At 51.2% G+C, this 14,059-nt stretch overlaps 1 protein-coding gene across 3 annotated transcripts in view; it reads left to right on the top strand.

Annotated features, from left to right (window-relative positions):
• TCF20 (transcription factor 20) overlaps window positions 1–14,059 on the top strand; it is an 89,601-nt gene that overhangs the window by 34,623 nt on the left and 40,919 nt on the right. For all 3 annotated transcript variants that reach the window (XM_043439793.1, XM_043439791.1, XM_043439790.1), the window contains one exon: window positions 7,579–13,266. In XM_043439793.1, coding sequence (XP_043295728.1) covers window positions 7,615–13,266 — 5,652 coding nt within the window. In that variant the 5' untranslated portion in view covers window positions 7,579–7,614. Of the gene's footprint in view, window positions 1–7,578; window positions 13,267–14,059 lie in introns of those variants that run through there.

Genomic DNA, 14,059 nt, shown 5'->3' on the forward strand with positions numbered 1-14,059 from the left:
TTTGAAAATTTAAAGCTGTAGTTTTGTGTCCCCACTTTATGCCAGCGTGTATTTGATCACAGGTGAAGGTGGGTGGATGTTTTTTGTAGTTTGCGTGGCTAATGTAATTCAGGTTTTCACCCTTAAAGAGACTTTTTAGGTCTGTAACATTCTAGTGGGCATATTTTCCTCTAGACTGTTGACTTGTAAATTCTGACTGAGTTGGTTCCTTAAGCTGTTTCTCTAGGCTCCCAAACCAGGGGACAGCCCACACCATCAGCACGTTATCTTACCCTTAAGGCCTGATTGCACCTGAGACACCTGTAAGCCACTGAGGGAGAGCGAAGCTCTGTTCATCGGCAAATAGAACATAGAATTTGAAATACCAAGTCAAATCTTCAAGCAAATCTTTTGCCTGATCTACTTAAGAAGATCCCATGTTTGCACATACATAGAGCAAATAACATAGAACTATCCAGGTATAGACAGTAGACTCAATTCTAGGAAGTGTCATGATTCCTTTATAAAATGCTCCCAATCCGTGCCAGTCTCGCTGCTGTTTCACGGAAGGCTTCTGCCAGAAGTACAGACTGGGTTGGGGTGGGGATTCCATATTCCACCTGGACGTTTACTATGAATGTTTTGCTTGTTTTAACTTTTCTGAGCCTCACTTTACAAAAAGGAGCGCTAATACTTGTTTAGAGCATGGTGAGGATTAAATACGTTAATATTCCTATAAAGCGCCTGGTGCAGTGTGTGACTTGTGTTAGACATGCAGAAAATAGGCGATAGCTATAGTTATTGTCTGTTAGGGTTTTTGTTTTTGGCCATGCTTCATGGCGTGAGGAATCTTAAGTTCCTCGACCAGGGAGCCAAACCCATGCCTCCTGCAGTGGAAGTGCAGAGTTTTAACCACCGGACTGCCGGGGAAGTTCCAAAGTATTAGAAACTTCTAAAAGCTGGATTCAAGTGCTCCCTGCTCAGTTTATGGTACAGTGAGAGAAGGGAAAGTGGGTTTTAGAACCAAAAGAATTTGAGCTATAGGTTATCAGCTTCAGTTTACTCTAGAAGAGTGACTTTCGGCAAATAACATAATTTATCTTTTTTTTTTCCCCCAACATATCCATAAGTTGAAATACATGTAAAACGACCAGCGCCTCACACATAGAATCAATGGTAGATATTCTCATCAATAGCACATACCTTAAATAGTGGTTAAAGGCAAATCCTTCCCAGATGGTTAAAGGGCTTCCCTGATGGCTCAGACGGTAAAGAATCTGCCTGTGATGCAGGAGACCTGGGTTTGATCCCTGGGTTGGGAAGATCTCTGGAGGGGGCATGGCAACCCACTCCAGGCAACATTCTTGCCTGGAGAATCCCCATGGACAGAGGAGCCTGGTGGGCTACAGTCCCATAGGGTCGCACAGAGTCAGACACGACTTGAGCGACTAAACACAAAGGCACATGCACTTCACTGTTTGTTTTATTAATAGAGAAAAGCCAACAGATGACCTGCTTTAAGGAAGATTTGTGGAAAAGGTCACATTTCCAGCACTCTTTTTGAGAACCATGTGACCTGACTTAGTAGGAAGGAACTGTGGACCTAGGAATGTTTCAGAGATGGGCTCAAGGTGAGGGCAGGGCCATAGCACAGAGGGAGCTGAGCAGGTTTGTTTGAAAGGGTAGAGAGGAGCAGAACCTGGGGTGAGAAGATGCTGGAGGGCCACAGGCATGTGGAGAGGCAGTGCTGTCAAAACAGCTGGTGAAGAAAAGCTGTTCCAAGAGAGTGGTCCTGGGGAAGAGAGATGTTATTCTCGTCCAAGAAAGATGAAAACGGCAGTGACAAGGCTGGAGAGGTAAAGGGCAAATACAGGTGGCGGAGAAGTTGCAGGATTAGTTAACACCTTAAATACAGAGAATTCAAGCAAAAAATGAGTTTGGGGTCATTCTAGGGCATCTTCCTTAGAGTATCTAAGAGATGTTCATGGTTCTCCTTGGGGGTAGGAAGTTGGGTCAGTTGAGGAAAGAACATTTTTGTCATTGAGAATGAGTTGGTGACTACCTAAAAATGTATCTTGTCATCTTTATAGAGGTTAATCTAGCCACAAGTGACACTGTCTAGAGTCTTTATGTGCAAAAGTGACTGTTCTGTTTCACCACCACCATCACCACAAGAGGGCTGGAGGCCTTGTCTGCTGTCCCTGTGTGGGTGGTCATTAAAAGCATTACCATGTTCATGGCACTTAATAAGTCCTGTAGACCTGACCCAACTCATCCCTCCTGGTCAGGGTTCCAACCAGTTTAGAATCCTGGGCATTCATTCTTCCTCACAGCTTGGCTGTGCATTGTCTGACATTTCTAGGTGTTTTGTTATGGGAGGACTTTAGACCTTGTGGTATATTTCATGAAACAGAAGTCTCTCACTCCCCCAAATAAGAATATGTTACTCTGAAATCCTAGGATTGAGAGAGGGGCGACACTAGTTGGAATCCTGGTAGGAAGCAGATGGCGCACAGAAACGGAATGATTTCAGGAGTGCTTGTTTCCTTCAGGCATCCGGAAGCTTCTGTTCCAGATAAGAAGAGTGTGATACAGGCACTAGGATCTGCCCAGCTGTAGGGGGAGCCGCGATTGGGATGGTCAGGGAAGCTTCTCCTGGCCATTCAGACTGAAGCCCCCCAGTGAGTGGTTCTCAGGAGCTCATGGGGAAGACACATGAATCCGTGTCTACTGCAGCCACCTCTGGGAGTGTAAACCTCTCGTTTTCTTCTGCCTTTCAAATCTTTCTTGTGCTTCTCTTTGTAAACTCTAGTCCAGATTATGCTGGAAAAGGGTTCTGAAAAGGTAGCTTCCAGCTTCTGATCTGCAGAGAACTTAGAAAGAGGGTGTTCACAGTACTGCTGAGTTGTCCACAGTGCAGACTGGGACTGTTTACCAAGGGTGAGCAGGGTCTGGGGACACCAGTGGAGAAAGTGGCGTCTCCTGGGCTGGCAGCAGTTAGGGTTGCTGCCCCTGTGCCTGGAAGGTGGGAGGAGGAAGCCGTTCTGGAGGGTGGAGAAGAGGGATATCTCAGCCAGCCTCAGCCATGGCCGGGGCAGGGGGCTCGGGGGGAGGGACGACCGGGACCGTAATTTCCTCCTTCTCACTCTCTTCCTGCCTCTTCCCATACAACTGGACCAGAAGCCAGAGGGGTGGTGGAGCCTCCTGAGTCCCTATGGTGACCCTCCCAGAACAGAGAGTAGGATGGAGGTGGGTGAGGAATAAGGTTGGAGAGAAAGCAGAATAATCCACCAGACAAGGGCCATATGTGTTGTTAACATCTTGGGGATTAAAGCATTTTTGTCAAGGCAAGGAAGGATATGAGCAGAAAATCAAGGGTTAACCCGAAATAAAAGAGGAAGCAGGTACTTGAAAAGATCTCTCAAAGAAACTACCTGAAGAGAGTTTGGAAAACTGTGAAGAGAATGGATTGGGGCCTGGGACAGTGTTGGACACAGGAAGGAAGACAGAGAAGATTAGTGTTGGTTTTCTACCAGACAGCAGGGTCGCTGGCACAGGCGTAGGGTAGGGGGGCATGGGTGCAGGCGGGAAGCGATGCTTGTCCCGAGGTCTCATGTGGACTCTGGATCATGGCCCCTGAAACAGAAACGGCGAAGTTCTGGACCTCACCAGTGCACCTCCACAGCCCTCCTGAAACCGTTCAGGAGGTTAGGAAAATGGGAGATAACCAGGAAAGGGGAGAATTGGGGAGGGAGGCAGCATTAGTAAACTTTTCAAAAGTGTGTGGCTTGCTTCCTTTTAGAGTATCACATTTTCTTTGCTACATCTATACTCATTCAAACGAAGAGATTCAGATGTTTATCACTCACTGTTAATCATGATGCTGTAAACCTGATTACACTGACAGCTTTGCTTCTCTTAAATGGTGGGACAGTATTGGATCAGTGTATTAGCAGCTTACTTGCCTGCCCACTGCCTGCTAAGTCACTTCAGTTGTGTCTGACTCTTTGCAACGCCATAGACTGTATCCTGCTAGGCTCCTCTGTCCATGGGATTCTCCAGGCAAGAGTACTGGGGTGGGTTGCCATTTCCTTCTCCAGGGGATCTTCCCGACATCTCTTGAGTCTCTGCATTGACAGGCAGGTTCTTTACCACTAGTGATTAGTAGCTTATTTATATACTAATGGTGAAACTAAAATATTCTGAGTGTACATTTTCAATTGCTAGTATACTTGGGAGTGATTTTTTTCCCCCCTCATCTAGTCCAAAAACCACAATTACAATAGTAGGGAGGATGCCATCGTTGCACAGGACAGGAGACCTCCAAGTAAGGCCAAGAGCAGACCTCTGAAGGAAGCACACTCACACCTTGTCTCCCTCTCTGGGGATGGGATTCTCCAAGGAGCCTGGCAGCCAGAGGTGGGGAGTGCTGATGCTAAGGGTTCTTTGCTTTCTAGCAGTGCTTATTTAGGAAAAATTTGGAGCAAGTGGCAACATTGTTTATATATTCAGTTTTCAGAAGCCTGATTTTATTTGCAGAACGATTAATTAAACTACATATAAGGTATTTATTTATGGAGAGATTATCTCTCAAGGAAGCTTTCCATTAAACTGCCAGATTTAGTCTTTTTGTTCTGTTTAAGTCGTGCATACTCAGACAGTCGTGTGTCTTTTGTGACCCCATGGACTGTAGCTGGCCAGCTCCTCTGTCCACAGCCTTTCAGCTGCCTTTTATTATGTAGAGAAGGCCTTTGGCTCCGAGAGCCAGGGTATAAGAAAACCACAAAGAGGAAAGATAACCTGTGTGGACAGAAGCCATCCTGACTATGTTAACTCCTACCCAGGTGGCTTATTCGGGGGCTCCTTACGAGAGGGAAACAGAGAAGGTGGAGGCACCCACTTTCCAGGCTGACCTATGACAAGTGCAGTTATCACTGACCACGTCTTCCGTCCTCTGGTTTGTAGTGCTGAGAACGTGGCCTGAGGAGCAGACTGCCCAGCCTTGGGAACTCTGGGCTTCAGTTTCCTCTCCTGGAAGATGAGGGTACCGGTTTTGTGAGGATTCGAGGAGTTGGTGCTTGTGAAGTGCTGGTACAGTGTCAGGCACTGCAGCAAACACTCCAGTAGGAATTACCTGGTGCCCAGCAGCACAGAGAACAGCAGTCTGAGGAGGCTGAGAAGCAGTTTCCTTTAGATGCTGAGATTGTTTGTTCTTGAATGTTTAAGGGTGACTTTGGGTCATGTGATCATATCATCAAGCTTAATATCCAAGTGGTAGACTCTTGTCTAGCTGTTTAGACTTAAGATATTTCAGGAAGAAGTGGCTCAAGCTTTTCAGAGTTTGGCATTACCTGACTGACCGTCTTCAGCTCTGATCCCTGTTTGCTTTCTGCAGTCTCCTCACAGCCCTCATGTGGCCTTGAGTTGGGTTTTTCCCCCCTGGAACCGGAGAATTTTACAGACAAAGTCTTAAGCGTCATCTAGCTTTCAGATCCGTCATATTCTGTCTTCCCTTCCTGCCCTCCTCTCATAATCACTGCCACTCTACCGCCTCGAGTATGGATGTCGTAGCCCAGTTCTCTAAGGCTTACCTCCTGTCCGTGTACTGGTTTACAGAATGCCTGCCATGTGCTCCTTACTGTTTTCGTGACAGGAGGATTACAGTAAGGCACCAACTCTCTGCCCTTGGAAGTTTGCATTCTGCTGGGCTGGGGGGGCTGTGTGTATCTGTGCTTGTTGGGAATAAATACTGGGGAGGAGACATAGCAGGGGGATCAGGAAGGCCCAGGTGAGCATGTGAAGGTAGCTGTTTTTAATAGGCTAGCCAGGGGAAGGCCAAACTGGTTAGGTAACGTTTGTCCAGAGACTGGGCAGGAAGTAAAGGGGCCAGCCGGTGCCTGGAGGAAGAGCTAATAAGTTTCCGTGTAGAAAGGCTGGTAGCCTGTCCCAGAAGCAAGGAGACGACAACAGAACTAGAGCAGAGAGAGGCAGAGGAGGAGGTCAGAGAGGTTATGCGGTGGGGGTGGCCCTACCAGGCCTGCTTCACTTGGGATGAGATGGGGAGCTACTGCAGGGCTTGGACATGAGGAATCTACTTAACCTTTAAAAAGGACCACGGCCTTTCCTGCTGCAACTCCTTTTTCAGCTCCCCTGAGAGGGAATTTAAGAGGTGGGAAAACTTTGTAGGAAAACTTTGTCTTAACCTACCCATGTGTGTTTTGTAATTTCTGTTTTGAATAATTGATTTTAAAATCCGTTGGAGCAGTTTGGCCTTTCTTCTTCATCTCTGACTCTGAGAAGGAGACAGGCCCAGGTGAAAGGCAAAATAAAATCAGCTCTTGATTAATTGTGTAAGAGGAATATTACATTACATGAGAATTACGTTGAGTAAGATAATGCAGTGTTGACCGAATCAGATGACTTTGTAAAGAGTCTAGGTCCTAAGCTGGGTGAATTCTAATTTTCTTCTGTATCTTCTGCTGTCCTCCTGTGTGACTGAATTCCCTCTTTCATAGAAATGGACAGTAGTAACTTTGTGAATACTATATTGGCAAGTCAAAAACTACATGGAGGGTCAGAGATGCTAAATCTTCTTGCACACCTCTGGAAAAAATCTGGAAGAATAATCACTGCTACTTTGGCTTATGCTGCCTAGTCCATTTGCATGGGAATTGAGGATGGGGGCATGATGGCGGTGAGGGGGTCTTGGACATACTTACGTGTCAAGAAGAGGTTCACCTCCTAAGATTTTATGTCTGGCTGAAGCAGTAAGGCACCCATGCAGTGATAAAGAGTTGAGTGTCCTGGGATCACCCAGCATCACAGGTTGTTGGTAGTTATAGTAAACCTGCAAGAACATGCATTAGGGTATACGGAGCTGACTTCTGTTTTAGGTCAGGGAGGAGATAGGCCAGGGGAGTGACTGCCTCATCATCATGTGAGGCTCTCACGTGATGTTCCGTGATCAGTCTAATAATATATGAAACAAACTAAATGAATGTGTTTTTTTCTCACCCCTCCCCGACCACAACTGGAAGACTTATTTTAAAATAGCTGGATATTTTATTGACAATATAGCCCCATATTTTAACCCAGTTGAATGGGGGGGGGGCGGGGCTCCTTTGTTTAAGAGAGGTCTTTAGTGAAGTGTACTGTAGTTTGTATTTACCCAGAGTGTTTTCTTTTCCTACTACCATAGAGTTTGGCCTCACACTTATGGCCATTTCTCTGTGTATTTGCGTCTTTAGAAACAGACAGGATAAGAAATAGGAAAGTGAAAGTCACTCAGCTGTGTCCGACTCTTTGCAACCCCATGAACTACACGGTCCATGGAATTCTCCAGGCCAGAGTACTGGAGTGGATAGCCTTTCCCTTCTCCAGGGGATCTTCCCAACCCAGGGATCGAACCCAGGTCTCCTGCATTGCAGACAGATTCTTTACCAGCTGAGCCACCAGGGAAGCCCAGATAAGAAATAAAGGAGATGTAATTAACTTTACCTGGGCATCTGAATTTCCGTGTCCCCTCCGTCTCTAAACTTGGCTTTGTTTGTCCTGGGGAGATGTGTGTCTCATGCTTCTCTTTTCTCCTTCTGTTTCCAGGAGGGCTGCTGGCCTGCTGCTGCGCTGCTGAGCAGTATGCAGTCCTTCCGGGAGCAAAGCAGTTACCACGGGAACCAGCAGAGCTACCCCCAGGAGGTGCACGGCTCATCTCGGATAGAGGAGTTCAGCCCCCGCCAGGCCCAGATGTTCCAGAGTTTTGGGGGTGCTGGTGGAGGTGGCGGTAGCAGTGGCGGCAGCGGCGGTGGGCGACGGGCGGCAGCGGCGGCGGCGGCCGCGATGGCCAGCGAGACCTCCGGCCATCAGGGCTACCAGGGCTTCAGGAAGGAGGCTGGAGACTTCTACTACATGGCCGGCAACAAGGACCCCGTGGCCACAGGCACCCCACAGCCTCCTCCGCGAAGGCCTTCCGGGCCGGTGCAGAGCTACGGACCCCCCCAGGGGAGCAGCTTTGGCAATCAGTACGGCAGTGAGGGTCACGTGGGCCAGTTCCAAGCACAGCACTCTGCCCTGGGCGGTGTGTCTCATTACTCGCAGGATTACGCGGGGCCCTTCTCCCCAGGGAGCGCTCAGTACCAGCAGCAGCCTTCCGGCCAGCAGCAGCAGCAGCAGCAGCAAGCGCAGCAGCTGCGCCAGCAGCTCTACCAGTCGCACCAGCCCCTGCCGCAGGCGGCCAGCCAGCCGGCGCCCGGCGCCCCCCACCTGCAGCCCATGCAGCGGCCCTCCACGCTGCCGGCCTCCGCCGCCGGCTACCAGCTGAGGGTGGGGCAGTTCGGCCAGCACTACCAGTCTTCTGCCACTGCCGCCGCCGCCTCCTTCCCGTCACCGCAGCGTTTCAGCCAGTCTGGGCAGAGCTACGACGGCAGTTACAGCGTGAACGCCGGGTCGCAGTACGAAGGGCATAGCGTGGGCTCCAGCACACAGGCTTACGGAACGCAATCCAGTTACAGCTATCAGCCTCAGTCTGTGAAGAATTTCGAACAAGCCAAGATTCCACCCGGGACCCAGCAGGGGCAGCCGCAGGGGCAGCCGCAGGGGCAGCAGCACCCCCCTCAGCACGTGATGCAGTATTCCAACGCCGCCACCAAGCTGCCCCTGCAGAGCCAGGTCGGGCAGTACAGCCAGCCCGAGGTTCCCGTGAGGTCCCCCATGCAGTTTCACCAGAACTTCAGCCCCATTTCTAACCCTTCCCCAGCTGCCTCCGTGGTTCAGTCTCCAAGCTGTAGTTCTACCCCGTCTCCTCTCACGCAGAGCGGGGAGAACCTCCAATGTGGGCAAGGCAATGTGCCAATGGGCTCCAGAAACAGAATCCTGCAGTTAATGCCTCAGCTCAGCCCAACCCCGTCGATGATGCCCAGTCCCAACTCTCACGCTGCAGGCTTCAAAGGGTTCGGGCTGGAAGGGGTGCCCGAAAAGCGGCTGACCGATCCCGGCTTGAGCAGTTTGAGTGCCCTGAGCACGCAGGTGGCCAACCTTCCTAACACAGTTCAGCACATGCTACTTTCCGATGCCCTGACCCCTCAGAAGAAGACCTCCAAGAGGCCCTCCTCATCATCTAAGAAAACAGACAGCTGCCCCAACTCAGAAGGCTCCTCACAGGCTGAAGAACAACTGAAGTCCCCGTTGGCAGAGTCGCTGGATGGAGGCTGCTCCAGCAGTTCTGAGGATCAAGGCGAGAGGGTGAGGCAGCTGAGCGGCCAGAGCACAAGCTCGGACACCACCTACAAGGGCGGGGCCTCGGAGAAGGCAGGCTCCTCACCAGCACAGGGAGCTCAGAACGAAGCCCCCCGACTCAGCGCCAGTCCCGCAGCCCGAGAAGAGACCGCCTCACCGGGTGCCAAGGACACGCCCCTGTCATCTGAGGGCAACCCGAAAGTCAATGAGAAGACAGTCGGGGTGATCGTCTCCCGGGAAGCCATGACAGGCCGGGTGGAGAAGCCTGGTGGGCAGGACAAAGGCTCCCAGGAGGAGGACCCTGCAGCCGCACAGAGGCCGCCCAGCACCGGGGCGGCGAAGGAGACCAGCCACGCGCCCCTTCCCCAGCCAGAGCCTCCGGGGGGAGGCAGTAAAGGAGGCAAGAGTGGAGACAGTAACTCCAACCACAACGGGGAAGGGAACGGCCAGAGTGGGCACCCCACAGGGGGCTCTGGTTTCACAGGCAGGACTGAGCCCAGCAAATCTCCTGGAAGCCTGCGCTATAGTTACAAAGACAGTTTGGGGTCAGCCGTGCCGAGAAACATCAGCGGCTTTGCCCAGTATCCTACAGGACAAGATAAGGGGGACTTCACCAGCCACGGGGAGCGAAAGGGCAGAAATGAGAAGTTCCCCAGCCTCCTGCAGGAGGTGCTTCAGGGTTACCACCACCACCCCGACAGGAGGTACTCCCGGAGTTCTCAGGAGCACCAGGCCATGGCTGGCAGCCTCGAAGGAGCCACAAGGCCTAATGTCTTAGTGAGTCAGACCAATGAGTTAGCTAGCAGGGGCCTTTTGAACAAAAGCATTGGGTCCCTGTTAGAAAACCCCCACTGGGGCCCCTGGGAAAGGAAGTCAAGTGGCACGGCTCCTGAGATGAAGCAGATCAATTTGGCCGACTACCCAATTCCCAGAAAGTTTGAAATAGAGCCTCCATCATCAGCCCATGAGCCCGGGGGTTCCCTCTCAGAGAGAAGATCAGTCATCTGTGACATTTCTCCACTAAGACAGATTGTCAGAGACCCGGGGGCTCACTCGCTGGGACACATGGGCGCCGACACCAGACTCGGGAGGAATGAGCGTCTCAATCCCAGTTTGAGTCAGTCGGTCATTCTTCCAGGTGGGCTGGTGTCCATGGAAACAAAGCTAAAATCCCAGAGTGGGCAGATAAAAGAGGAAGACTTTGAACAGTCCAAGTCCCAAGCTAGTTTCAACAACAAGAAATCGGGAGAGCACTGCCACCCTGCTAGCATCAAGCACGAGTCCTACCGAGGCAACGCCAGCCCTGGAGTGGCGGCCCACGATTCCATCTCAGACTACGGCCCACAGGACAGCAGACCCACGTCGATGCGGCGAGTCCCCGGCAGAGTTGGCGGTCGGGAGGGCATGAGGGGTCGGTCCCCTTCTCAGTATCATGACTTTTCAGAGAAGTTGAAGATGTCCCCTGGGAGGAGCAGAGGCCCAGGGGGAGACCCTCATCACATGAGCCCACACATGACCTTCTCCGAGAGGGCCAACAGGAGTTCTTTGCACGCTCCCTTTTCTCCCAATTCGGAAAGCCTGGCCTCCGCTTATCACACGAACACGCGTGCTCATGCTTATGGGGACCCCGGTGCAGGTGTGAATTCCCAGCTCCATTACAAGAGACAGATGTACCAACAGCAGCAAGAGGAATACAAGGACTGGGGCGGCAGTTCTGCTCAGGGAGTGATTGCTGCGGCTCAGCATAGGCAGGAGGGACCCCGCAAGAGTCCACGGCAGCAGCAGTTTCTCGACCGAGTCCGGAGTCCCCTGAAGAATGACAAAGATGGCATGATGTATGGCCCACCGATGGGGACGTACCATGACCCCAGCGGTCAGGACGGCGGGCGCTGCCTCATGTCTAGCGATGGTCTTTCTAACAAAGGCATTGAACTGAAGCACGGCTCCCAGAAGTTACAGCAAGAATCTTGTTGGGATCTCTCTCGGCAGACTTCTCCGGCCAAAAGCAGCGGCCCTCCAGGAATGTCCAATCAGAAAAGGTACGGACCACCCCACGAGACGGACGGACACGGGCTCTCAGAGTCTACGCAGTCATCCAAACCGAGTAACGTTATGCTGAGACTTCCAGGTCAAGAGGATCATTCTTCTCAAAACCCCTTAATCATGAGGAGGCGTGTCCGTTCTTTTATCTCTCCCATTCCCAGTAAGAGACAGTCACAGGATGTGAAGAACAGCAACACTGAAGATAAAGGGCGCCTCCTTCACCCGTCAAAAGAAGGCACTGATAAAGCCTACAATTCCTATGCCCATCTTTCTCACAGTCAGGAGATCAAGTCCATCCCTAAGAGGGAGTCCTCCAAGGACCTTCCGAGTCCAGATAGTAGAAACTGCCCAGCGGTTACCCTTACAGGGCCTGCTAAGACCAAAATCCTGCCCCCAAGGAAAGGCCGGGGGTTGAAACTGGAAGCTATCGTCCAGAAGATCACATCCCCAAACATTAGGAGGAGTGCGTCCTCGAACAGCGCGGAGACCGGGGGAGACACGGTTACTCTTGACGACATCCTGTCTTTGAAAAGCGGCCCTCCAGAAGGTGGGAGCGGTGCTGTTCCGGACGCTGAGCTGGAGAAGAGAAAAGGCGAGGTGATATCTGAGCTGACCTGTCCCGCAAACCAGGAGCTGAGCGGAGAGAAGCCTCTGGCCCGGTCTTCGGAGGAGTGGCGCAGTGGTGGGGATGACAAGGTGAAGACGGAGACGCACCCCGACACGGTTGCTGCTGGGAAGGAGCCCCCTGGTGCCATGGCATCCACAACCTCACAGAAGCCTGGGGGTAACCAGGGGAGACCAGACGGGTCTCTTGGCGGGACAGCACCTTTGATCTTTCCTGACTCAAAGAATGTACCTCCAGTGGGCACGTTGGCTCCCGAGGCAAACCCCAAGGCTGAAGAGAAAGAGAGCGATGCTGTGACGATTTCCCCCAAACAGGAAGGCTTCCCCCCAAAGGGTTACTTCCCCTCAGGAAAGAAGAAAGGAAGACCCATTGGTAGCGTGAATAAGCAGAAGAAACAGCAGCAGCCCCCGCCGCCACCCCCTCAGCCCCCTCAGATACCAGAAGGTTCTGCCGATGGAGAGCCAAAGCCAAAAAAGCAGAGGCAGCGGAGGGAGCGAAGGAAGACTGGGGCGCAGCCCAGGAAACGGAAAACCAAACAGGCCGTTCCCATCGTAGAACCCCAAGAACCGGAGATCAAGCTGAAGTACGCCACCCAGCCCCTGGATAAAACCGATGCCAAGAACAAGTCTTTTTTCCCTTATATCCACGTAGTAAATAAGTGTGAACTTGGAGCCGTGTGTACAATCATCAACGCAGAGGAGGAGGAGCAGACCAAATTGGTGAGGGGGCGGAAGGGCCAGCGGTCCCTGACGCCTCCGCCCAGCAGCACCGAGAGCAAGGTTCTCCCAGCCTCGTCCTTCGTGCTGCAGGGCCCCGTGGTGACAGAGTCTTCTGTGATGGGGCACCTGGTTTGCTGTCTGTGCGGCAAGTGGGCCAGTTACCGGAACATGGGCGACCTCTTTGGACCCTTTTACCCCCAAGATTATGCAGCCACTCTCCCCAAGAATCCACCTCCCAAGAGGGCCGCGGAAACGCAGAGCAAGGTGAAGGTCCGGCACAAAAGCACTTCGAACGGCTCCAAGACGGACACTGAGGAGGAGGAGGAGCAGCAGCAGAAGGAGCAGAGGAGCCTGGCCGCGCACCCCAGGTTTAAGCGGCGACACCGCTCAGAAGACTGTGCCGGAGGCCCCCGGTCCCTGTCCAGGGGGCTCCCTTGTAAAAAAGCCACCACCGAGGGCAGCAGCGAAAAGACTGTTTCGGACTTAAAGCCCTCCGTGCCCACCACTTCAGAAGGTGGCCCCGAGTTGGAGTTACAAATCCCTGAACTACCTCTCGACAGCAATGAATTTTGGGTCCACGAGGGTTGTATTCTCTGGGCCAATGGAATCTACCTGGTCTGTGGCCGGCTCTATGGCCTGCAGGAAGCGCTGGAAATAGCCAGAGAGATGGTGAGTACCAGAAATCCCCGCCACCGCGGCTCTCGGTTACTTCCTTTGGGTTCTTTTTCTTCCACCTTCATTTGTTTCAGCCATACTTTTTATTCTTACAAATCACAGGGTAATTCCTCCACAGTAAAGCCCCAAGACTAATGGACAACACAGGGAATATAGCTAGTGCTTTGTAATGACTCTGAATGGAGTATAACCTTTAAAAATTGTGAATCACTGTGTTGTATACCTGTAACTTAATACAGTACATCAATAATAATAATGCCCTTAGGCCTAAATGAGGGACAGAAAATGAAGTAATTTAGAGATTTGTTTAGCTTTTACTTTTATCAGTAATTTGTGTTCACAGGTTACAGGGTCATATTAGTCTCCTCTGACTCATTAAAACAAACATCAGTGTTTCACCCCTTCTCAAACCTGTCCTCTGCCAGTTCCCTCTGATTCTGAACAAACTAAGCTTTTACTGCTGTTGGGGTTATCTATGGATCTTTTTTTTTTTTTTTTTTTCATTTTTCAACATCTGTCTCTGTAATACTGATGAAATTAATACTATGGTTATAACTTCTTTCTTTTAAAACTTTTTACTTCACTAGAATTACTAATTCATGTTTTTATTTGCTTTTTATTTTCTTGGACCACACATTTCCGACTCACACTTTCCCAGGGGGTTTTGTTCTTCAGGTCTGTTCTGTGTCTGTTTTTCTGGGGCATTCTTCATCATCGTCGTCATCTGCCTCTTCCCTCTGTTGAATGCTGTTTTCTTACCCGTGTCTTCCCCTTACTTGGTCTGGGC

This window comes from Cervus canadensis, chromosome 21, assembly GCF_019320065.1.
Source record: "Cervus canadensis isolate Bull #8, Minnesota chromosome 21, ASM1932006v1, whole genome shotgun sequence".
Taxonomy (NCBI): Eukaryota; Metazoa; Chordata; class Mammalia; order Artiodactyla; family Cervidae; genus Cervus; species Cervus canadensis.